General features: G+C 35.3%; 1 protein-coding gene across 2 annotated transcripts in view; it reads left to right on the top strand.

Annotated features, from left to right (window-relative positions):
• The window catches only part of LOC136038840 (RAB6-interacting golgin-like), a 132,973-nt gene that overhangs the window by 2,260 nt on the left and 106,720 nt on the right, over positions 1-23,993 (top strand). For both annotated transcript variants that reach the window (XM_065722254.1, XM_065722253.1), the window contains exons 2-3: positions 9,387-9,466; positions 18,289-18,596. In XM_065722254.1, coding sequence (XP_065578326.1) covers positions 9,387-9,466; positions 18,289-18,596 — 388 coding nt within the window. The remainder of the gene's footprint in view (positions 1-9,386; positions 9,467-18,288; positions 18,597-23,993) is intronic.

A 23,993-nucleotide genomic window follows, 5' to 3' on the forward strand; every position in this document is an offset into this window, starting at 1 on the left:
CCTTTTATTACCCAAGGAAACTTTTATTATCTGATGAAACTTGGTGGGAAAAACAAGCACAAGCCCTAGATACATGATTGACATAACCATAACAGATCTGCTGTCTTTGGGGGGGGGGGGTTAATTCAGAAAATTTTTAGAAAAATTTTGAAAAAGCTTGAAATTTTGGAAAATGCTTAGAGTGGAGGGATCCAGATGAAACTTGGTGGGAAGAATAAGCACAAGTCCTAGATACATGATTGACAAAACCAGACCAGATCTGCTCTCTGTGGGGGAGTTGGGGGGGGGGCTAATTTGGAAAAATTAGAAAAAATGAGGTATTTTCAAATTACAAATAGGTGATTGGATCTTAATGACATTTAAAAGGACCTTGTGTTTCAGAGCTCTTATTTTAAATTTTAACTGGATCCGGTGACATTAGGGGGAGTTGGAGGGGGAAAGCATTAATCTTTGAAAACACATAGAGTGCAGAGATTGAAGAATAAGCACATGTCTGAGATACATTACTGACATAACTGGACCAGATCCACTCTCTCTGGGAGAGTTTGGGGGGGGGGATTTTCTAGTTGGGAACTTCCAGATAATCCATGACAATGAAAATTGGCAGGCATATCAGATGAAATTAGAAATGGTCTTTTCCCCAATTCAATCATCTGCAGGGGGGAGGGCAAGCAAACAAGATAATTGAGAAGAATGTTATTTGGCCATAAAGCAAATGATTGTTCTTCTTAAGTATGGCTTGTGGTCTAGGGGTATGATTCTCATTTAGGGTGCAAGATGTCTCTGGTTCAAATCCCTAATCAAACAAATTTTAACATGAAGAAGATCTTAAACTAGATACATGATCAATATAGCAATCACTGAAAGTTAGCAGGCCTATCATGGACCCAACCAGATTAAATTAGAAATAGTCGCTTCCCCAATTTGACCATCTGGGGGGGGGAGTGGAAGTTGTGAATGCATTATTGAATCTTAATGAAATTTGATGTTTAGAAGGACCTCGTGTCTCAGAGCTCGTATTTTAAATCCCAATTGAATCTGGTGATGTTGGGAGGGGAGGGTTGGAGGGGGAAACCAGAAATCTTGGAAAACACTTAGAGTGGAGAGATCATAATGAAACTTGATGAGAAGAAGCTCTTGGCTCTTCTGACCTCATCACAAGTGCCATATGAGCTCTTGGCTCCTGTTAGGGAGTGCACTGGTACAGAAGCTAAAAAGCTATAATCTTTTTTGGTCTGTGTGATGTATTTTTTGGTTGATAGGCCTACTGAGTGACCCTTTCTTTTTCCCTAATATCAACTTGCAGGTTGCTTGACATTTACATTACTTTTTAGCTTGCAGCAACTATATGACTCATGTTGAACTTAAAAATCACATTTTATGTAGTTATTAACACCAAACACATTGAGCACATAGTGCCCATATTACAAAAATAAACACATGAGCACTGGCACTGAAACAAATCATGAGAAACACATATATATCTCTAAGAAAATGTGTTGAAAGTAAAACAGTTCAAAATAGGGATGAAGCCTTTTAATTGGCAGTGAACAGATATAAAATTATTTAACTGGATATTTTGAACACATATATATATATATATATATATATATATATATATATATATATATATATATATATATATATATATATATATATATATATATATATATATATATATATTTATATATTTCCCATCAAAAGAAAAAGATGGAGTATAAGATAAGAAAGCAAAAAACACACTGCAAAAGAATACACAAACACAAGAAAATTAAAGAACAAATGGATATCTAACAACAAAAAATAAAACCTATTGCCTCAAAATAATTGCCCAAAGGATGAGTAAAAATGTTAGAGTTTTATCTGGCGATCTGGGCTATTATCGCTTCATTAGGGTCAAGAATCCCATACTGACTTGTCACAATATGGTTACTTGTCCATGGTGGAAGCCGTAAGAGGTACTTCACATATTTATAATATGTAGACCACAAATCTTTCTTATCTCCCTTTTGGAATATCCTCCAAAAGGGACTTAATTACAGATAATGGGGTAGTGCCATTGCATAATACAGATGGGCCAAAATCTGCCAATCAAACTGACCCTTTTAAACTATAACACGGCTATATGCTAAAGAGATCTGTTCAATATATCCAGTGTTCATCATCAGCACTAAAACTGCTGATGATGAATACTGTATATGTGTTCTAAATATCCAGTTACATAATTTTATATCTGTTCACTGTCAATTAAAAGGTTTCATTCCTATTTCGAACTGTTTTACTTTTGTCATGGAAAGACAGTGTTGTCTTCAAAGTCATCTAAAATGTGTTGGTGTACTGTGATGTGTGAAAAACGGTGATGTGCTGGAATAGTATGTCTGCAGTGTCTCTCTTTAATAAGAGCAGGATGTTAGTGCATACAAGTTCATCTGGCAAGGGGTTGCCAGATGAACTTGTATGCACTAACATCCTTTAGTGGGTAGATTTTATTTATATGCCTAGCATTGACAGAATTGTATCTTGTTTTATCAACATTCAGATTTAAAGAGTTCTCATGTGACCACTCCAAAATGCATCTGCAGCATTTTGTAGAGGCAAATAGCCATTCTTACTTTCAATTTTTCTTTTCTAAAGTTTAGAATCATCTCCAGATAGCTTAGTAGTAGAATTTCTTAATACAAGTTCAAGTTCACAAATAATTTATTAAACAAAACTACTATAAATCACACACTACCTTCGACGGCAGGAAAGCCCAAATGGGCCTGTAAAGGCAGTCAAAATGATTTCTTACTTCAAATCAACTTCATCTATACTACTTAAAAAAAAGAATAAAGAACACTGAGAGGAAAAAAACAAACATGTTGTTGTCTCACAACTTACAATCACTGTAACAAACACATTTTTTTCAATGCTGGTCTGTCAAGAAGTGTTTCTTCAGGCGTGCCTTGAATTGGGGTAGACTTAGCTCACTTTGAATCCCCCCAGGAAAGCCCAAATGGGCCTGTAAAGGCAGTCAAAATGATTTCTTACTTCAAATCAACTTCATCTATACTACTTAAAAAAAAGAATAAAGAACACTGAGAGGAAAAAAATCAAACATGTTGTTGTCTCACAACTTACAATCACTGTAACAAACACTTTTTGTCAACGCTGGTCTGTCAAGAAGTGTTTCTTCAGGCGTGCCTTGAATTGGGGTAGACTTAGCACACTTTGAATCCCCCCAGGAAGCGAATTCCTAACAGTAGGACCCATATGCTTTACTGTAAGACCTGAACGTGTAGTATTTCGCTCTTGGCTTGCCAACATTTCCACATTTCTTGTATCATACTTATGATAAAAAGTATTCCTTTTAAATAAGTCAGAAAACACCTTTGGGCCAATATTGTTCAAACACTGATAAACAAACGTTCCAATCTGGTAATCTCTAATTTGTCCTACATTTAAAATACTAAACTTTTGAAAAATAGATTCTGTACTAACAACACCTCTTTCATACTTAACTATAGCTTGTAAAGCCTTGCTTTGTTGTATCTGTACTTTTTTGAAATTACTGTAAAAATTGCTAGCCCAAAGTGAACAACCGTAATATATGTATGGAGTTATTAAAGAATGATACAGCATAATAATGACACTGGTTGGAAAAACATTTTTGAAGTGATGCAGTATTGCAACACCTCTTGAGACTTTAGAAGACACAATATCACTATGCTTTCTCCATGACAAATTACAATCAATAACAAATCCCAGATAACGTGTCTCTTCTATTTGGTCAATTTTCACTCCATTAAATGTGATTGGCTGCAGCAACTCTCCGTGTGTTCCAGTTCTTTTGAATATCATGTAGTTAGTCTTTTTAGCATTCAAAGCAAGTAAGGTCTTGGATACAAATGAATGTAGACCTCAGAGCGCATTATTTGCATTATCTACTAATTCCTGTACTGTCTTGCCAGTATTCAAAATGGCAGTGTCAACCGCAAATGATGTCAGAAGCCCTACTACATAAAACCTAATAGAATCAACATAAATCAAATACAGCAAGGGACCTAAAATTGAACCTTGTGGCACAGCAATAAACTAAATGTTATGTCAACAATACTTGACTTTTTATGCTCTATGCACACACTCAATTTTCTTCCTCTCAGGTAAGATTCAAACAACCTGTTCCGCAAACTCCAAGACTACTCAACCTATTTAAAATTATGCTAAAAACCACTGTATCAAAAGCTTTTTTAAAATCAATAAAAATAGATAAAACATATAGTCCCTTTTCAAGAGCATTTATCATTCACAGCATTTATCAAATGTTGCACAGCATGAACTGTTGAGTGGTTTTTGTGAAAGCCAAACTGTGTTTCAGCTAGAAATCCATTCTTTGTAAGGTGATCATATAACCATTCATGAATTATTTTCATAAATCTTTGAAAGAGTGGTGGGACTGAAATGGGTCTCCAGTTGGCAAGATCTTTTAGAGTGCCAGTTTTTGATAGTGGTATTATTTTTGCTATTTTCAGTGAATCTGGAAAATCTCCATGCTTTGTTGAAAGGTTAATAAGAAAAACAATATAAGGAAGAAGATAACTTGCTGCCACTTTTGAGGTTAAGGCCATCAATACCTGCACTATTAGAACGAATTGAGCTTATCACTTTTTTCAATTCTAACTCACTACAAGGTTCAAGTATCATTTCACATCCATCAGCACTGTCTTCCACAAAAGTTTGCATTAGCACATAAGTATTAGACAATATTTCAGCATGAATTCTTTCACCAACTGCTGAGAAATAATTTGCAAAATTCTCACTTACTTCCTCCAGGTCACTTATCACTTTACCATTGACTTCAAGAATATATTCCTGTGGCTTTCTTTCTCCTTCTATTATTCCATTAATTATGTCCAACGTACCTTTCGGATCACCTGCTTTCACTTCAAACTTTGTCCTGTAGAATGCTTTTACTTTCTTTCTTTTTAATGAATTAGTTTTATTCCTCTGGTCAATGAAATGCTTCCACCTCTTATCACCCGAAAATCTCAGATAATCTGAGTAGATTTCATTTCTTAAATTTATCATTGTAAGGAGCTCTCGGTCCATCCATGGTTTTTTGGATTCATTTGTTTAGATCGTAGTTGTTTCATAGGACATGTAGAATTATAAATATCTGCCACTATTAAAATTTTCAAAAGCTATCAATGGATCTGTCTGTTCAAAAACTGTTTCCCATGAGACTACACTTGTTTCTTCTCTAAATCTCTGAATGTTCTCACTTTTCATCTCTTGGATAAACACTCAGTCTTTCCTCTTTTGTGGTGGAGCATTCTGTTGGAACTTTTTAAAACTGTGAAATGGTCAGACACTGGCATCAGTATTACATCCACATACGTTGAATTGATTCTTTCTGATGACACAAAAATATTATCAATTAGTGTTGCTGATTTCTTTGTCACTCTTCTAGGCAACGTAACAAGGGTTATAAGATGGACAAGCTAACTAGATATCTTTCTCTATGCTAAAGGGAAGAATACAGTTAATTTTACAACTGCAAGAATGCATAAAACTAATACCTGGCACTTAATTTCTCAAGTTTCAGGAGAGTGAGATGATCAATCATTGTAAGCATCAGCTTAAATTTATTAGAATTACATTGAGCATATATCTAATATTAAGAAAATAAATCTAGAACAAATACCATATATTAATTTTTTACCTTATTAAAATTAAAATTTATATCTTCTAAAGTGTTTATTGAAATAGAACTTAAAGAAGGTAAAATATGCATCCCTAGCTGTTTCAAACAGTTTGTGGTAAGAAACTGTAGTAATGAACCCCCTTATAAGTAATAGAATCTTAATGAAAATCTCATCATCAGATTTGGCATATCAGAGAACCCTGCTGTAGATGTTTTAAGCTCCTATTTTTTTTTTGGGGGGGGGGAGGGCAGAAGAAAGATCATGGATGTTTGTTTATTTGTTTTTTTCGTTTGTTTGTTTTTTTCCCAGGGATGGTTGTATCAACCCAGTGGTCCTAGATTCTCGCGAGAGGGCTCATTTTAAAGGAAATTAAAAGTTCTAGTGCGCTTTTCAGTGACCAAAAAATTGCAGGGCAACTAGGCCCCCTCTCACGCTCATTTTTTCCCCAAAGTTACCTGAACAAAATTTTGATATAGCCATTATGTTCAGCATAATTGAAAAATCTTATAACTATGTCTTTGAGGACAACTTAATCCCATGTAGTCCCTGGGGGAAGGGTTGCAAGTTATGAACTTTGCCTATTGTTTACATATAGTATTGGTTATTGAAGGTGTGTATACTGACGTTTTGGGGGAGGGAGTTACATCAGAGGACTATCCACGTAGGGATTTATCATGGGGGAAGAGGAGCTGGATTTCCCAGCATTAATTAAAAAAACATGAGAAATTAAATTAACAAAAAACCAAATTTTTTCAACTGAAAGTAAGGAGCAAATCCACTGTCGTTGGGGGGGAGGGAGAACCGGAAATCTTGGAAAAGGCTTAAAGCAGAGAGATCAGGATGAAACTTGGTGAGAAGTATAAGCCCAAGTCCAAGGTACGTGACTGAAATAACCGGACCGGATCCGCTCTCTTTGGTGGAGTTGGGGGGGGGGAGTAATTCGGAAAAATTAGAAAAAATGAGGTATTTGTAAATTACAAACATGTGATCAGATCTTAATTAAATTAGATATTTAGAAGGATCTGACCAGATCTGATGGCATGGAGAAATCTTCCTAGAAATCTTGGAAGCTGGAAATCTTGGAAAAGGCTTAGAGTGGAGAGATTGGGATGAAACTTGGTGGAAAGAATAAGCCCAAGTCCAAGATACGTGACTGACATAACCGGACCAGATTCGCTCTCTTTGGTGGAGTTGGGGGGGGGGGTAATTCGGAAAAATTAGAAAAAATGAGGTATTTTAAATTACAAACAGGGGATCAGATCTTAATGAAATTAGATATTTAGAAGGATCTTGTGTTCTAGAGCTCCTTTTTTAAATCCCGACCAGATCTGATGGCATTGGGGGGGGGGGGTGGAAGGGGAAACCAGAAATCTTGGAAAACGTAAAAACTGAGGTATTTTTATGTTATGAATGGGTAATTGGATCTTTGTGAAACTTGATATATAGAAAGATCTTATGTCACAGATGCTTCATTTTTAATTCAAATTGGATCCGTGGACATAGGGGGTTGGAGGGGGAAACAGAAATCTTGGAGGCTGGAAATCTTGGAAAACGCTTAGAATGGAGAGATTGGGATGAAACTTGGTGGGAAGAATAAGCACAAGTCCTAGATACGTAATTGACATAACCAGATTGAATCCGCTCTCTTTGGGGGAGCTGGGGGTTGTTAATTTGGAAAAATTAGAAAAATTGAGGTATTTTTAACTTAAAGAAGGGGTCACCAGATCTTAATGAAATTTGATATTTAGAAGGAACTCACATCTCAGAGCTCTTATTTCAAATCCCGACCAGATCTGTTGACATTGGGGGAGTTGGAGGGGGAAACCGGAAATCTTGGAAAACGCTTAGAGTGGAGAGATTGGGATGAAATTTGGTGGGTAGAATAAGCAAAGTCATAGAAACTTGATGTAAGTAACCGAACTGGGACCACTCTCTTTGGGGGATTTAGGGGGAGGGGTTCATTGCTTTGGCGAGTTTGGTGGTTCTGGACGTGCTAGGACGATGCTCATTGGTATATGTGTCAGGAAGCTGCACAAATTGACTTGATAAAGTTGTTTCCCCCGATTCGACCATCTGGGGGGCTGAAGGGAGAGGAAAAAATCAGAAAAATTGAGGTATTTTTAACCTACAAGTGGGTGATCAGATCTAAATGAATTTTGATATTTAGAAGGACCTCGTGGCTCAGAGCTCTTATTTTAATTCCCGACTGGCATTAAGCCTCTGATTTTCCTTTTAAATCTATCTATTGATTCTTAGAATTTTGCTAGAGCTTTTCTGATCTCGTCACAAGTGCCATATGAGCTCTTAGCTCTTGTTAAGTTAAGTAATTTCTCTGATGATTTAGAATCTTGGAGAGCTCTTAGCAAAGACCCATCACAATTGGTGTTTAAAGAAACATAGATTTTAAAAATTGAAAATTGCCACTCTTCTTAGAGTTATCTTATTTATCTCAAAGTGGGTTTCAGGATATATTTTTCAGATAAAGGATAATTTCAGATATTTTCTGGAGATAAGTTTCAAGGTTTGGTGAAGGTGGTTATATAATAACAAGAAAGGAGCAACTTCTTCTTTTTCTTCTATCGACCAAAGACCCATTATTTTTCAAGATTTACTTCTTTGGTTTTGTCATGGTAAGCTGGTTTTGTTTTAAGTCTGAAAAAAAAATTCGAAACAGAAATAAAGGACATCATATATCATAACAATTTCACCATTGGTTTCTTAAAAACCCATAAAGGCCCTTTGTGGAACCTGAATTCAATTAGGCTAAAGGCAGAAAAAAAATTAAATAGTGAAGCTATTCTGATCAAAAAAAAGGCAAGAATTTGGCTGATTGGTAATTATATGACTGGGAGTGAAACCTTACAATTTATTGAAATTACTAGTAAACCAGTATAATTGTGCTTTTCAACCTTGAGGAAACATTTATGAATGCATTGTGTATATATAGGTATTATAATTTTTTGAGTAGCCAATCTTCAAGCAATTTGGATGTGCAAGGTATGAATTCTTATGAAGTACCAAGGACATCAAAATAAAAACATTTTTTGTCTACTGAACCCATTTTAGGACCATTCATACCTGATAACCACAAAAAAGATTTTCCTTTTGGTTGATTCAGAATTTTAGGGCAGTACTCACGGTTATATCAAGGGGGGTGGGCTGATCCACCCCTGAAATGCTTGTCCAATTTGTTAAAAATATAACAAAATGCATATGGCTCAAATATGGCCCCAAACTTCTAAGTAAAGCTGCACCTTCTCAAGCAGATGAGTTTTTTTTAGTTTTTACTCATGTTTCCTTTTTTTGAACCAGTTGTACATTCTTATCAGTAAAAATTGAATTCCTGAATTTTTCCTAATTTTTAAGAGATATATATATATATATATATATATATATATATATATATATATATATATATATATATATATATATATATATATATATATATATATATATATGGTGATTTATCTTTCTTCTTAGCCAATTCAAACAATCAGCTGTAATTTTTACAGCTGGTACTTCAAAATTGTATGTTCTAAATGGCAAAAATTTGACAATTAGGTTTTTTTTATAATTTGTCTGTCAATATGAACAATCATGGCTTAAACATCCTCCCAATAAGTTCAATAATTAAGGATTGATTTGCATAAGTAATTACTTGGAATCAGAAACAATTCCTTACTATTTATGTGATTATTTCAGGAAATCAAGTAAAAAAAGCACATAAGCAAAGTGGATCGCCTCATGTAGAGCCACAGAAAAAAGTCAATACAGAAGTACAGGTAAGTTGTGCTCCTGTTGAATTCTTTCTCTTTTTTCATTTCATTTTTTTTCCTATTTCCATTTCTTCTCAACTTATTATATATTATATCATATATTATATATATATTATATAATTGATTATATATTAAAGTGATTATAATCTTATTTTATTTTACTTCTTTTGCTGATTCTTTTTATTTTTAAATTTTAGAGAGTTGTTCGAATTAGAATCAGATTGGATGGATACACTACATGCAAACCAAATTGGTGGTTCATGAATACTTTTTAATTAGAAAAGTTAAAGCATAAAATTATTCAATATATCTTCTTCTCTTAGGTCCATTCGAGAGGTTAAACATTCAAATTAGTCTCTATACAGTATGAAAGATTTGGTACAATTCATAAAGTGAAATAAGGCAGCCGGTTCTAGGTGTTTACTCTCTGGAAAATACCCCACCCCCCTGGAAAATTGGGTTTTCCAAATTTCTAAATTTTATTTTGAGTTGTATTTTTTCAGTTTCTTTGAGAAGTCCTAAGGAAAGGGATACAGAGGAATTTGTACACAATAAGTATGTTAAAGAAAACACAAATCCTTTTTTGCTGAAAAGACTTCCATATTTTTGCAATTTTGGCACTACCGGCCGCCAAAATTAAAAAAAAAAGAAAAAGAAAATGTGTAAAACAATATCAAAATTAAGCTAAAAATAAATTAAGAAAATAAAAATAAATTAAGAAAATAAATAAAAATTAAGCTAAAACATATGGCCACAAAATGTTTAAGAAGGTTTATCGCTTTTGAAAGCATAGTTGGCTTTGGGATGGGAACCAACAAATTCTTATTGTTTAAATTTTTAGAGACAAAAGCGTTGTCAAATTCTACGAGTTAGTTTTTCTTATTTTCGAAGTGTAAAACTACCACAAACCATAACTTATAAATAAATGAAACCCAAACGAACAGAAATTACAATAGATAACCTAGTCAAAGTCAAAAGGAAGAAAAGTTAAAAAACGTATGACCAACAAACCCTGTGTCTTCTTAAGACCAGAGCATTATTTGTATTTTACTAAAAAAAAAACAAAAAAAACATGGATTTTATTTATTCCTTTAAGTCTTAATACTTCTTTATTTATTAAAGTAAAAAAAGTGAAAACATTTAAAATGTATTTTTGTTTAGTAAAGTGTAAATTTGTTATCGCCTTTGGAAGGCAAGTTTTGAGTTTGACTTGGTTATTTGTTGTAATTTATGTTTTTTGGGTTTTATTTATTTATTGATGCTGATTAGTGGTAGTTTACGCTTGGTAGATTATTTGATTTTAGTGTTACTCATTTTCAGTTTAATGGAGTTCTTTTCTTTTCTTTGAAGATTTTATTTTGTGGAAAAATCTGTTTTATTAATTTCTGTTCGTTTTAAATTGACATAGACTTTTTTAGGGAAAAAGAAAATAATAGTTCCAATCTTTTTGCTTTTTTCTTTGAGAATTCATAGTTTGGCCTGCTATATGTATGCTGGAGAAACTTTTCAACAATTTTTAACAACTGACACCCTTTTGAAAATCTGGAGACAAATAGTAGTATTTAATTTAGCTTGATACCTCCTCTAATTGACTTTAAAAATAAAACTTAATAAATTCCCAAAAAATTCTTCCTATGATCTTTGACCGCTTGGATACAGTTTCACACTTTTGATTTAGTACAATTTTAAGAGCAGAAGCAGTAATAGAAGTAGACTAGCTCTGAAAGTTAGGACTTCATGCCCTCAGTCTTTCTTAGGAAATTGCTGAGATGTCTTAATTGCAAACAGCATACACACAGTGCGTTTTGATTTAATCTTAAAGCAACATTTGATTTTTAAGCATAATGAGCACTAAATCGGATGGGGGTGGATGGACCTACGCAATAGCCTTAGAATTATAGTTACAAGACCGTTCAGCTATGCTCAATGAAATGGCTGTCTTAAAATTTTGATTGAAATTGTTTGGAAAAATATGAACTAAAGAGGAGGGCTGATTGCACTCCAAACACTTTTGACTTTTAAAAAGGGTACTTGAACTTTGATCTTCTGATCAAATTTGTTCCTTTAAAATATAAATGAAAGTGTCTTTTGGCTAGTTTAAGATCCGCCACAACTTACCCTGAAGGCCGAACTTAATAATTTAAGCCATTATTCTGATACTTGCGTGTGATGAGAAGAGGAGTAGTTGGAGGAGGGGGGGGTTCTAGTCAATCCTCATCACTTTTGACTCTTAAAAGGGAACTGGAACTTCCAATTTGCATCCAAATGACCCACCTCTAAAGTTTATACTTCCATTCCAACCTTAAATGTCCCAGGGGAATAACTCACAACACTCACCCCCAGGCTCTAGTGGTTTATATCAACTCCAAAGGCCTTGTTATATGATCTTTGGACTTTTTTGAATTAAAGCAGTATCTCAAAACTTATGATGGATGTATTTCGGGAAAAAACGACTAACAGGGAGGGGAATTAGCTGCACTGTGATCACTTTATTCTTAAAAAGGCCACTAGAGCTTCTGATTACCAATCCAGTGAGTTCTTTCCGAAGTATATATTAGTTGGAGGTAAGGTAAAGGTAAAGGATACGGCATTAGACTTAACAGTCCTTACCGGCGGTGCTGATCTCCGTTTCTTGGCCCTTCAGCCAGGAAGTGCAATGGGGGGTTGGGGGCCAGCCATCCTGTGCTTTCGCACACCCTTCCTGTTTACCTTCCCCAGATTTCTCCAGGTACCCAATTAGAGCTGGGTCGACTCTGGCTAAGCTTGTAGGGTCACACCACTGACCCCCGTCCCAAACCGAAGAATTGGATACACCGGGATTCGAACCCATGTCCTCTCAGACAAAGGATCCCGAATCCAGCGCACCAACCCACTCGGCCAGGACGGCTGTTTAGTTGGAGGTGTTTTGGGAAATTATAGGCTTTAAAAGGGGGGAGGGCTGGTTGCTATCAGATCAGTTTCGACTCTTAAAAGGGCTCTATAACTACCAATTTCAAATCAGATAAGCCCCATTTGAAGTTTATACGACCACCCATTCCATAAAAGCTTTATATGCCCCCAGGGCATAACTTAATCTCCAATTGGTTAATCTCCAGTTGGCTCCAGAAGGTTTGATCTCCAAAGACATAGTTTTCGGACATTTCACCTATGCTCAGCAAAATGGATATCTAAAATTTTGATCGGAAGTGCTTTGGGAAATGATGGGCGTGGGGAAGGAATATTTCCCTCCAATCACTTTTGACTATTAAAAAGGGCACTAACCCTCTCAATTTAAAATCGAATGAGTCCTTTTTGAATTTTCTACGAAATGCCCTGGTCTAAACCAAAAAAAAAATAATAATAATAAAATAAAATAAAGTAGATAATACATTGTGCCAATATCGTTCTTTACTTAGGTAGTGTTAGTGCGCTGCCCATGATAGCCTTTTTCATGGATGTTTTTTTTTTACATCTTTTTGTTTTTGTTTTTCTATTAGACTATCATTTTTTATTTTTCTATTTACTCCGCAGGGGGGGGGGGGGGGTAAACACCGGCCACCAAGGCATCCTAAGATAAACAAGAGCATTTGAAATAATGAAGTGGCAGCATTTGTGGATTGTGTGATATGGGATATTATGGTGGTGTTATTATAAAAAGGCAATGAAAGTGTTTTTTGTAGTATTGTTTGTTTCATTGAAAAATATTGAATTAACTGACTAATTTGATCCTTCTCCCCATCCCCAGATTTTAAAAAAGATGTTTTACTTCCTCTAAATGTTCGTGAATTTACGCCACTGGTTGTAGATCAAGAATGGAGGCACTCTACAAGACTTACATTAAATATGAAAAACTTCATATTTCACTCACCAGCCAATGGAACAAAGAAGGGAAAATATAATAAATGAAAAGAAAATCAAGAGCAGAGAAAAACGAGGGTAGTTTCAGCCAGTGAAACAACCTGAAGAGAAAATAAGCAAATATTTCGACAAGGACCACCGCCAAGTCGTCCTCAGTGCAAAAAAAAAAGAAAAAAACTATTTCACCTTTTGAAGTACATTACATGAGAGACAAATACAACTTAGATACCAGTTCAGTTATAAAATTCCTATCTTACCCATGAGAAGCTTTTGGTACAGAGCTCTGAACTTGGCGCCTCCTCCAAGCCCGCGCTCTGACGCGTAGATCGTACTACAACATTTTGTTGCATAAACAGCTTAGATACCAACAGTGGTATTGGTATATTGGTATCTAAGCTGTACTGCCAGTTTCCTGTCTCCAGCCGCTAGCATCGATGTGTCCCAAAAATAAATCGAGTTTTCATAACTGTATTGGTATCTAAGCTGTGGAGCACAGCTTAGATATACAATACAGTTATGAAAACTGCTATCTTGCCCATGAGAAGCTTTTGGTACAGAGCTCTGAACTTGGAGCCTCCTAGATCGTACTACAACACCATAGGCGGGGACGCAATTTTGTTTTGTTTGTCCAATTGCTCTGATCTTTTAGATTCAGGCTGCCAGTTTCCTGTCTCCAGCCGCTATAATCGCTACCGCGCACTGTGTCCCAAAAATAAATCGAGTTTTAATAACTGTATTGGTATCTAAGCTGGGGAGACAAATAGACACTAAATAAAACAAAAATAAATAAATGATAAATAAATAAATAAGAAAACCAAAATAAATGAGATACATTTACCAACTGGATGGCTAAAATTCTCTGCTTAGCAGTACACTTAGCTTCCCTACGGACTCGACTCTCATTAAAAATACGGACAGGTGATTTTACCATAAACTGAGGGAAAAAAAATCTTTTTTGAATCAATTAAAATTAAGTTATTATAAATTGGGCTTATGCAAATATCTCCTGTGTCTCTGTTTATAGCAAAATTCCTATTTATATACCTTTTAATCTCAACTGCCCCTCTAAAAGACTGTGGTAGACCAATTACATTACATGTAAAAATTGCTTCCTCAAAAAACTAAATGATCCCAATTTTCGAATATATGGAGGACCAAAGTAGAATCAAAATTTTTATTTTTATTTTCAAACAGTTCGTGGTAACGAACTGTAGTAAGGAGCGACCCGGCTCAATAGTAACCAAAACTCTAAAAAATGGAATTTTGATACCAATAGCTACATCAAAAGAATCGCATTTTAATGCTGGTTTTAAATATATAAGTTTCATCAAGTTTAGTCTTACCCATCAAAAGTTACGAGCCTGAGAAAATTTGCGTTATTTTAGAAAATAGGGGGAAACGCCCCCTAAAAGTCATAGAATCTTAACGAAAATCACACCATCAGATTCAGCGTATCAGAGAACCCTACTGTAGAAGTTTCGAGCTCCTATCTACAAAAATGTGGAATTTTGCATTTTTTGCCAGAAGGCAGATCACGGATGCGTGTTTATTTGTTTTTTTGTTTTTTTGTTTTTTTGTTTTTTTTTTTTGTTTTTTTTCCCAGGTGTGATCGTATCGACCCAGTTGTCCTAGAATGTTGCAAGAGGGCTCATTCTAACGGAAATGAAAAGTTCTAGTGCCCTTTTTAAGTGACCAAAAAAATTGGAGGGCACCTAGGCCCCCTCCCACGCTAATTATTTTCCCAAAGTCAACGGATCAAAATTCTGAGATAGCCATTTTATTCAGCGTAGTCAAAAAACCTTATAACTATGTCTTTGGGGACGACTTACTCCCCCACAGTCCCCGTGGGAGGGGCAACAAGTTACAAACTTTGACCTGTGCTTACATATAGTAATGGTTATTGGGAAGTATACAGGCGTTTTCAGGAGGATTTTTTTGGTTTGGGGGAGGGGTTGAGAAGAGGGGGATATGCTGGGGGGAACTTTCCTTCGAGAATTTGTAATGGGAGAAGAAAATTTCCATGAAGGGAGAGCAGGATTTACTAGCATTATTAAAAAAAAAACAATTAAAAAATAAAAGTGAAAAAGCTTTTTCAGCTGGAAGTAAGGAACAGCAATAAAACTTAAAACAAACAGAAATTATTACCCATATGAGGGGCTCACCTCCTTCTAATACCTCGCTCTTTACGCTAAAGTATTTTCGGTAATTTCAACTATTTATTCTACGGCTTTTGTGATTCTGGGGTCATTCTTAATGAATTGGGATAAAATTTAAGCTTTCGTGTAAAGAGCGAGGTACTGACGATGGGGCGAATCCCCTCATATATGTAATAAAAACATGAGAATACAAAAGTTCTTTACGTAAGCTAATTTATAAGTTACGTAAATCTTTTACCAATAAAAAGATTCGTAAAAAATTAAAAGTTCTAGTTGCCTTTTTAATTAACCAAAAAATCGGGGGGCAACTAGGCTTCGTCCCCCGCTCTTTTTTTCTCAAAATCATTCGATTAAAATTATGAGAAAGCCATTGAGCCAAAAAAAAAATATGCAAATTTCGTTTTGATCATTCCTCTGCGGAGAGCCAAAATCAAAACATGCATTGATTCAAAAACGTTCAGAAATTAAATAAAAAAAAACAAGTTTTTTCAACTGAAAGTAAGGAGTGACATCAAAACTTAAAACGCACAGAAATTACTTCGTATATGAAAGAGGCTGCTTCCTCATCAACGCCCCGCTCTTTACGCTAAAGTTTTTTACTGTTTTAGAAAGAAGAATTGAGAGAAAGAGTCAAACTTTAGCGTAAAGAGCGGGGCGTTGATGAGGAAGCAGCCTCTTTCATATACGAAGTAATTTCTGTGCGTTTTAAGTTTTGATGTCACTCCTTACTTTCAGTTGAAAAAACTTGTTTTTTTTTATTTTCACATCTCAGGAATGTATCTATTGAGATCCCGTGTTAATGCAGTTGTTCCCTCAACTGTTGATGGGTTCTACCAATATAAAACTTCCCACACGAACACGGGACTCTGTAATACACCACTACCCAGTATAGGGCCAGTTTTATCCTTTCCCGAATTGAAAAAAAAATGTCCATCCCTTAGTACATTTTTAAAGAAACAGAGAGGGTATGTTTCTTCAAAATTTTCCTAAGTTTGCCACTGAGTTTTGGGATATAAGATATAGTGGTGAAATTTTTGTTTTCAGTTACCAGAGTAATTGAAGAAAAAGGGGTGTGTTCAATTTTTTTTGCTATTTTTAATCTTATGTCTATAATATTTCAATAAGTTTAATTGGGTAGCCATTACAAAATAAAATATCTTTGACATAATTTAATTCGGATTCTATATGACTCTGTCGACTAGAGACATTACTACCCCTCTTTTTACAGAAGGAGGGTGGTTCGACGAGAAATGCAGATAACGTTCTTTGTATGTAAGCTTCCTAAATGCTGAAAATTCAAGGTTAGGAGTATTTTTTTTTTAGTTTAAACACCCAAGAAAGAAGCTTTCCTTAATCTTCCAGTTCTAGTGTAAATTGAAGATTTCAGTCCAAAGTGTTCAAATGTGCCAAAAAATTATTTAAAGAGTCATTTCCATGTTCCCAAACAGAAAAAATATCGTCAACAAAGCGGAATCAGAGAGAGTGTTTCAAGGGGAAACTGTTCAAAGCAGAATTCTCTATGAAATCCATATAGAAATTTGCCAAATATGGAGACAAATATTTCCCATCGGTAAACCCGTAATTTGATGGAAAAATTTGTCTCGAAACCTATAATACGAAGAAAATGTGGTGCAAAGACGAACAAGCGTCATTATTGTATCAATTTCTAGGGTCTTATAATCTGCCCAAGCCGAATTTTCCTCTAATTTACTTTGTCAGGCCTGTTCACATTTGTGGACATCGCAGGAGGTGTAAATGGAAACTGCATCAAAACTGTCAAATATAGTATTAGCTGTTATACTTTGCTTTTGTTCATTTGTTGTTGTTTTTTATTTATTTCATTCATATCTTTATTTATTTATTTATTTCATATCTTTTCTCTTTTGTTACTGTATGGCTATTTTTCAGTTTTCATTGTCATTTTCGCTTGATTTGGAAAAATTGGCTCCAGCTTTGCCCCCCCCCCCCCAGGATTTTGACAAATTACGCCAGCGTATATACCCCCCCTCCTAGATTTTGAAAATATATAAAATATATTCTGCTTCCCCTAAATGTTTGTGAATTGACGCCGCTGGCTGTAGATTAAGAGCAGAGGCGCTTAAAAACTTGCATTAAAAATATAAAGAATACTGCACTATATGTCACTCCACAACCTACAGAAACTGTATTAGAAAAAGATTTATGATTATATTGTATGATTATGTTACTATGAGAGGTAGATGCAAATTTTTCATCTTAGAGCTAGATCTTAGGGTTTGGGGGGTAGATCTGCTTAGAATTGATCTAAGAACTCCAACCACAGAAAGTAGAATCTTAAATCTAGGAATAGCTAAATAGAAGAATGTAAAATATTGGCAAAATATCCTTTTATATCGATTAAAAGATAATAGAGTCGGAAACCAATCACTTCCCCTTCCCATTGGTACTTAAAGTCCAGGAATTCCTAACTTTTTCAATTGAATTTTGATTGATTCTAGCTGAAGAAAATTGTCACTCAACAATTATCATTCTGTCCCACAGCTTTTACCTCAATGCCATCTGCCTGCCCTTCAGATCTCCTGCCAGGGTCTCTGCCAGGGTGTTAATGGCATCAAAAAATTTATCCTTAAGATTCTACTAAAAATTTTAACTGAAGCCAAGTCTAAGGGGAAGACCTTGGAGACTATGCTCCTCCCCCAAGTATCAAGATTTGCCCTAGAATTAACCATGTCTTCTGTTTGTGTGTCTTTTTTTGAAATGTTATACCCCTTTGAAATAAATTTGTGTATATTTGCCTGGCACTGGACGGATTCTTTTAGTGAATTACAAGTAGTATGTAGTGCTTTTTTTTTTCAGCCATACAACGTGTCAACATGTATGGGCAACACAAAACCGCTCTCTCATGTAGCTCCCCTACAAAAAACTCATACTCCTCAAGTCACAGTTAAAGAAGAAGCAGAATTATCGGAGACTAGTGGATTTGTTCATGTGAAATGCCTAACAGCAACGCCATCTATCATTCAGAAAAATATAAGCAGAGTTGCATCAGTGGAACCAGCTATTCGGGAAAGAATTAATCTTGATGAATATGAGCAAAGAAGAAAAGCCATCGAGGAGCAAAATAGAAAGAAGAAAGAAACTATTTCGAAAGCATTGCAAGCTAGGTAAGATTCGGTGACCTGAAGACAGACGAGCACAAGCACTAAATCTATCGATGAAAACTTGCTCATTTCGGGGGGGGGACGAGGGGGTCGTTTCCGCCCAATAATTTGGAGGAAAAATTGTTATATAGCCCTTGCCCCTTGACTCTCCGGATGGAGAGTCATTTCTTATTATTTTTTTTTAAGTGAGGTAAGTCCAAAAGATCTTACACTTAGAGCATGGTCTTATCCTTGGCACCTTTATGAAGGTAAGCATGCGAATGTAAAAAGACAAAATAAGGAAGAAAGTGTTGAAAAAAAGGGATAAGTATAATTAAACAAATAGAAGGTGACCTAAAATTAGAGAAGGAAGACTTTAATAATGGGTATAATATTTAAAGAAAGCAGTAGAACAAAGAAAAAAAAACTGTAAAAAATAAAAAGCGAATATTTGCCCGGGAGCCTTTATCAACGGAAAAAACTGAAATAAGTTAACTTAAACACAACTTATGACGAGAAATAAAATAAAAATGATAACATAATAATTTCCAAATATCACTGAATTAATCACTGCAAATAGCATATATACGCAACGTACAGATTGTCTGTGGTATAATTTCAATTTGCCAATGAAATCTAGCAAAAAATGGAATACTATATTTATTTGAAAATTTTACATATTTACATATGTCCAATATATAAATTCAATAGATCTATTGAATTTTAGAGGCAATCTAAGGCTTTATATGGCATCAGGTCAAGAAAACCTATATATTATATATTGAATGGGTTTTTTTTATTTGTTAATTTAGCTGCTGTCCGTTAACTCTTTGCACATTGATTTCTTCCTTACCTTTGCTTATAGGGTTGACACCTTACTTAGGGACTATTGGGGCTTATTACTAAAGGACTAGGGGACTATTACTTGGGGCTTGGGGACTATTATGCAACATGTTTATGTTTGAAATTTTGACCTGCCCTCTAATTAATTTGTTGTAAATTGGATTTAATCTATTTTCCTCTTCATCTCTATTGATACTCCATACCCCATACATATCAATAGAGATGAGGCGGAATATAGATAAAATCTTTTATCCTTAATTTTAGACGAATAAGCATTGCTCCCTGGGATTTGTCTCCCTCTCTTTATTTTACAACACTACTAAATAATTGCTTATATAATTTATGTTTATCTGAAGATCTGAGGATCATAGTCCTCAGAATCTTGGTCATAAAGAATTAACAAAGAAAAAATTGACTTTAGTGCACACCATTAGCCATCATTAGGCACACCATCTCATTTTGGAAAGGACATGAACTGAAGGTACTCTGATTTGGGACCTGTTTGTTGAAAGTCCCTATGTGTCTTTGATTAGCCAAGGTACACAAAAATAGTTTTTTAGACCACACTCTCTTTCCGTTCCAATATTAGCCTCAAATTTGTAATCGTCAAACTAAAAAGTTCTAAAATACAGCCAACATACAGTAATTTAAGATAGTCGTGCTGCTTTTACAATTATTTTTAATGGTTAACAATTAAAAATTTGAATTGTTGAAAGAGTAGCACATAAAAGGAAAACAGAAAATTTAGTAAATGACCCATAGAAATGTAAATTTAAAATTAAGAAAATCAAGAAAAAAGACAACAAAGAGCTGTTGGAAAATTCTTATAAACACAAGAAAATTAAGGTGAAAAGAACAACAAATGTACAATTGAGTTATTTCTCCTGCATTACAACATATGCAAACTGTTGGAAGGAAGGATATGGCACTAGAACCTTAAAGTCCAAACTGGCAATTTTGATCTCCGCTTCGTGGACCTTCAGTCAGGAAGTGCAATGGGGGGCTTCGGGCCAGTAATCCTATGCTTTTAAACACCCTTCAGCTCATTGTGTTCGCACCCATCAGTATGATCTTTACTTTTTTTTCTGAATTGTCTTTGTTTGTTCTTCTTTGGTAGTCTGTTCTACTTGTGCTGTTGACATCTTTTTTACCTATACAGAGGAAATAATAGCTAAAAAAAATCTCATAAAACTCTCAACAAAAGTCTCATTTCTTAGATGTTTTTTTCTGCTTAGGTATTCCAAAGGTTTTTTTTTCTGCTTAAGTATTTTTGGTTTAATGGAAAGCTAAAATTCCCTAAAAAATAATCCAAATATAATGTTTCTGTCTTGCGGTTTTCCACAAAATTTCTAATATTTTTTTGACTATTCGTTTATTCCTTATGATTTTAGAATTTCCATGTTCATTTTTAACAAAATGCATCTAAAGCATCCTTTTCATTTCAAATAATGCCAGTATCAATTTTAGCATTAAGATCAGAAGGCAAATGAATGATCCAGTTCTCAATCCAACAATTTTCTAGAAAATAATCCAAATATAATATTTCGGTTTTCCCAAAAGTCTATAATATTTTTCTAAGTATTAGTCTATTCCGTATGATTTTAGAATTTTCATGTTCATTTTTAATAAAAATGCATCTAGGACGTCCTTTTCATTCAGAGCAATTCTATTATAAAATTTAACAGTCAGATCAGAAGGCAAATAAAGGAGGGTATGAACATATGCTCCAAAATTATAACTCTTAAATTTTGTGTGAATGTTTTGGTAGAAAAATTCCTGGTAAAAGTTGTTAGGTTTTAAATCGGTTGTCCTTCATTGAAATATTCATCAGTTCTTCTATTCATTCACTTATATTTTCCATGCTCTTGCATTTATTATAATAATATTTGTTTATAACCCATATACATAAAAATATAAAGAGTGGAGTAAACACTAAAGAAAATAGACAAAAAAAATTGATACAAAAACGAAAATCAACTATAACATTAAATAATAAAATTAATAAAAATAGACGGATCAAACCGTGGTGAGGCGACGAACGCCGACACGCTGTCGGCGCCGACACGCTGTCGGCGCCGACACACTGTAAACCAGTCACCTTTTCATTAATGTTCGGAAGGTGGAGCTTATTTACTATCGTTCAATCCCTTGTACCAATGAAGAAGATAAAGAAGAATTTAACAGGTCCGGGAAAAAGACGTTCGAATACCACTAAAATTTTTTTCCTAGAAATAGAATAAAGCCCAGAAAGGTAAAGAAAAGAATGATATGAAAAAGAAGAAAAAAGCTTACCAAGGGCGGTACGATTATACTTCCTCCCTTGATTGGCTACAATTTTAGAGTAACCAATCTGGATCTTCATTCTGGTATCCCGGTGGTTGTAATTGCCAACCACCACATCGAACCTACATGAGGGAGTGAAAAATTTTTGACCTTTAGGGTCTAGGAGGGGATAGAAATTCGTCTTCCTTCTTTTTTCTTCTGCGTTTTCATGGCACTTGGTATCTACCAAGTGACATATAGCGATCGCAAATTCTGTCGGTCTGTTGGTCTGTCAGTGTGTCTGTCCCGGTTTTGCTACTTTAGGCACTTCCAGGTAAGCAAGGACGATGAAATTTGGCAGGCATATCAGGAACCAGACCAGATTGAATTAGAAATTGCCGTTTCCCCGATTCGACCATCTGGGGGGGGGGGGGTGAGTGGGGGGACGGTTAAATCGGAAAAATCAGAAAAAATAAGGTATTTTTAACTTACGAACGGGTGATCGGATCTTAGTGAAAATTGATGTTTGGAAGGATGTCGTGTTCCAGAGCTATTATTTTAAATCCCGACTGGATTCGGTGACATTGCGGGGAGTTGGGGGGGGGGACCTAAAATCTTGGCAAACGCTTAGAGTGGAGGGATCGGGATGAAACTTGTTGGGAAAAATATTCACAAGTCCTAGATACGTGATTGACATAACTGGAACAGATCTGCTCTCTTTGGGGGAGTTGGGGGGAGGGTTAATTCTGAAAATTTAGAAAAAATGAGTTATTTTTAAGTTACGAAGGAGCGATCGGATCTTAAAGAAATTTGATGTTTGGAAGGATATTGTGTTTCAGAGCTATTATTTTGAATCCCGACTGGATATTGTGACATTGCGGGGAGTTGGGGGGGGGGCCTAAAATCTTTGAAAACGCTTAGAGTGGAGGGATCGGGATGAAACTTGGTGAGAAAAATAATCACAAGTCCTAGATACGTGATTGACATAACCAGAACAGATCTACTCTCTTTGGGGGAGTTGGGGGGAGGGTTAATTCTGAAAATTTAGAAAAAATGAGGTATTTTTAAGTTACGAAGGAGCGATCGGATCTTAAAGAAATTTGATGTTTTTTGAAGGATATTGTGTTTCAGAGCTATTATTTTGAATCCCGACTGGATATGGTGACATTGCGGGGAGTTGGGGGGACCTAAAATCTTTGAAAACGCTTAGAGTGGAGGGATCGGGATGAAACTTGGTAAGAAAAATAATCACAAGTCCTAGATACGTGATTGACATAACCGGAACGGATCTGCTCTCTTTAGGGGAGTTGGGGGGAGGGTTAATTCTGAAAAATTAGAAAAAATGGGGTATTTTTAACTTACGAAGGAGTAATCGGATCTTAATGAAATTTTATATTTGGAAGGATGTCGTGTCTCAGAGCTCTTATTTTAAATCCCAACCGGATCCAGTGACATTGGGGAGAGTCGGGGGGGGGACCTAAAATCTTGGAAAACGCTTAGAGTGGAGGGATCGGGATGAAACTTGGTGGGAAAAATAAGCACAAGTCCTAGATACTTGATTGACATAACCGGAACGGATCCGCTCTCTTTAAGGGAGTTGGGGGGGGGGAAGCTAACTCTAAAAAATCAGAAAAAATGAGGTATTTTTAACTTACGAAGGAGTGATCGGATCTTAATGAAATTTTATATTTAGAAGGACCTGGTAACTCCTATCTCTTATTTTAAATTCCGACCGGATCCAGTGTTATTGGGGGGGGGGCGGAAATCTTGGAAAACGCTTAAAGCGGAGAGGTCAGGATGAAACTTGGTGGGAAGAATATGTGATGGAAATAAACGGACCAGATCCGCTCTCTTTGGTGAAGTTGGCGGTGGGAGTAATTCGAATAAATTAGAAAAAATGAGGTATTTGTAACTTACGAATGGGTGATCAGATCATAATGAAATTTGATCTTTAGAAGGATCTTGTGCTTTAGAACTCACATTTTAAATCCTGGCCAGATCTGGTGACATTGGGGGGAGCTGGAGGGGGAAACCGGAAATCTGGGAAACTAGAAATCTTGGAAAACGCATAGCGTGGAGGGATCGGGATGAAACTTGATGGGAAGAATAATCACAAGTTATAGATATGTGATCGACATAATTGGAACGAATCCGTTCTCTTAAGGGGCTGTTACTTTGGAAAAATTAGAAAAATTGAGGCATTTTAACTTAAAAACGGGTGACTGGATTTTAATGAAATTCGATATTTAGAAGAAACTCATGTCTCAGAGCTCTTATTTCAAATCCCTACCAGATCCGTTGACATTGGAGGGAGTT

The sequence above is a fragment of the Artemia franciscana genome, chromosome 18 (assembly GCF_032884065.1).
Source record: "Artemia franciscana chromosome 18, ASM3288406v1, whole genome shotgun sequence".
Lineage (NCBI taxonomy): Eukaryota > Metazoa > Arthropoda > Branchiopoda > Anostraca > Artemiidae > Artemia > Artemia franciscana.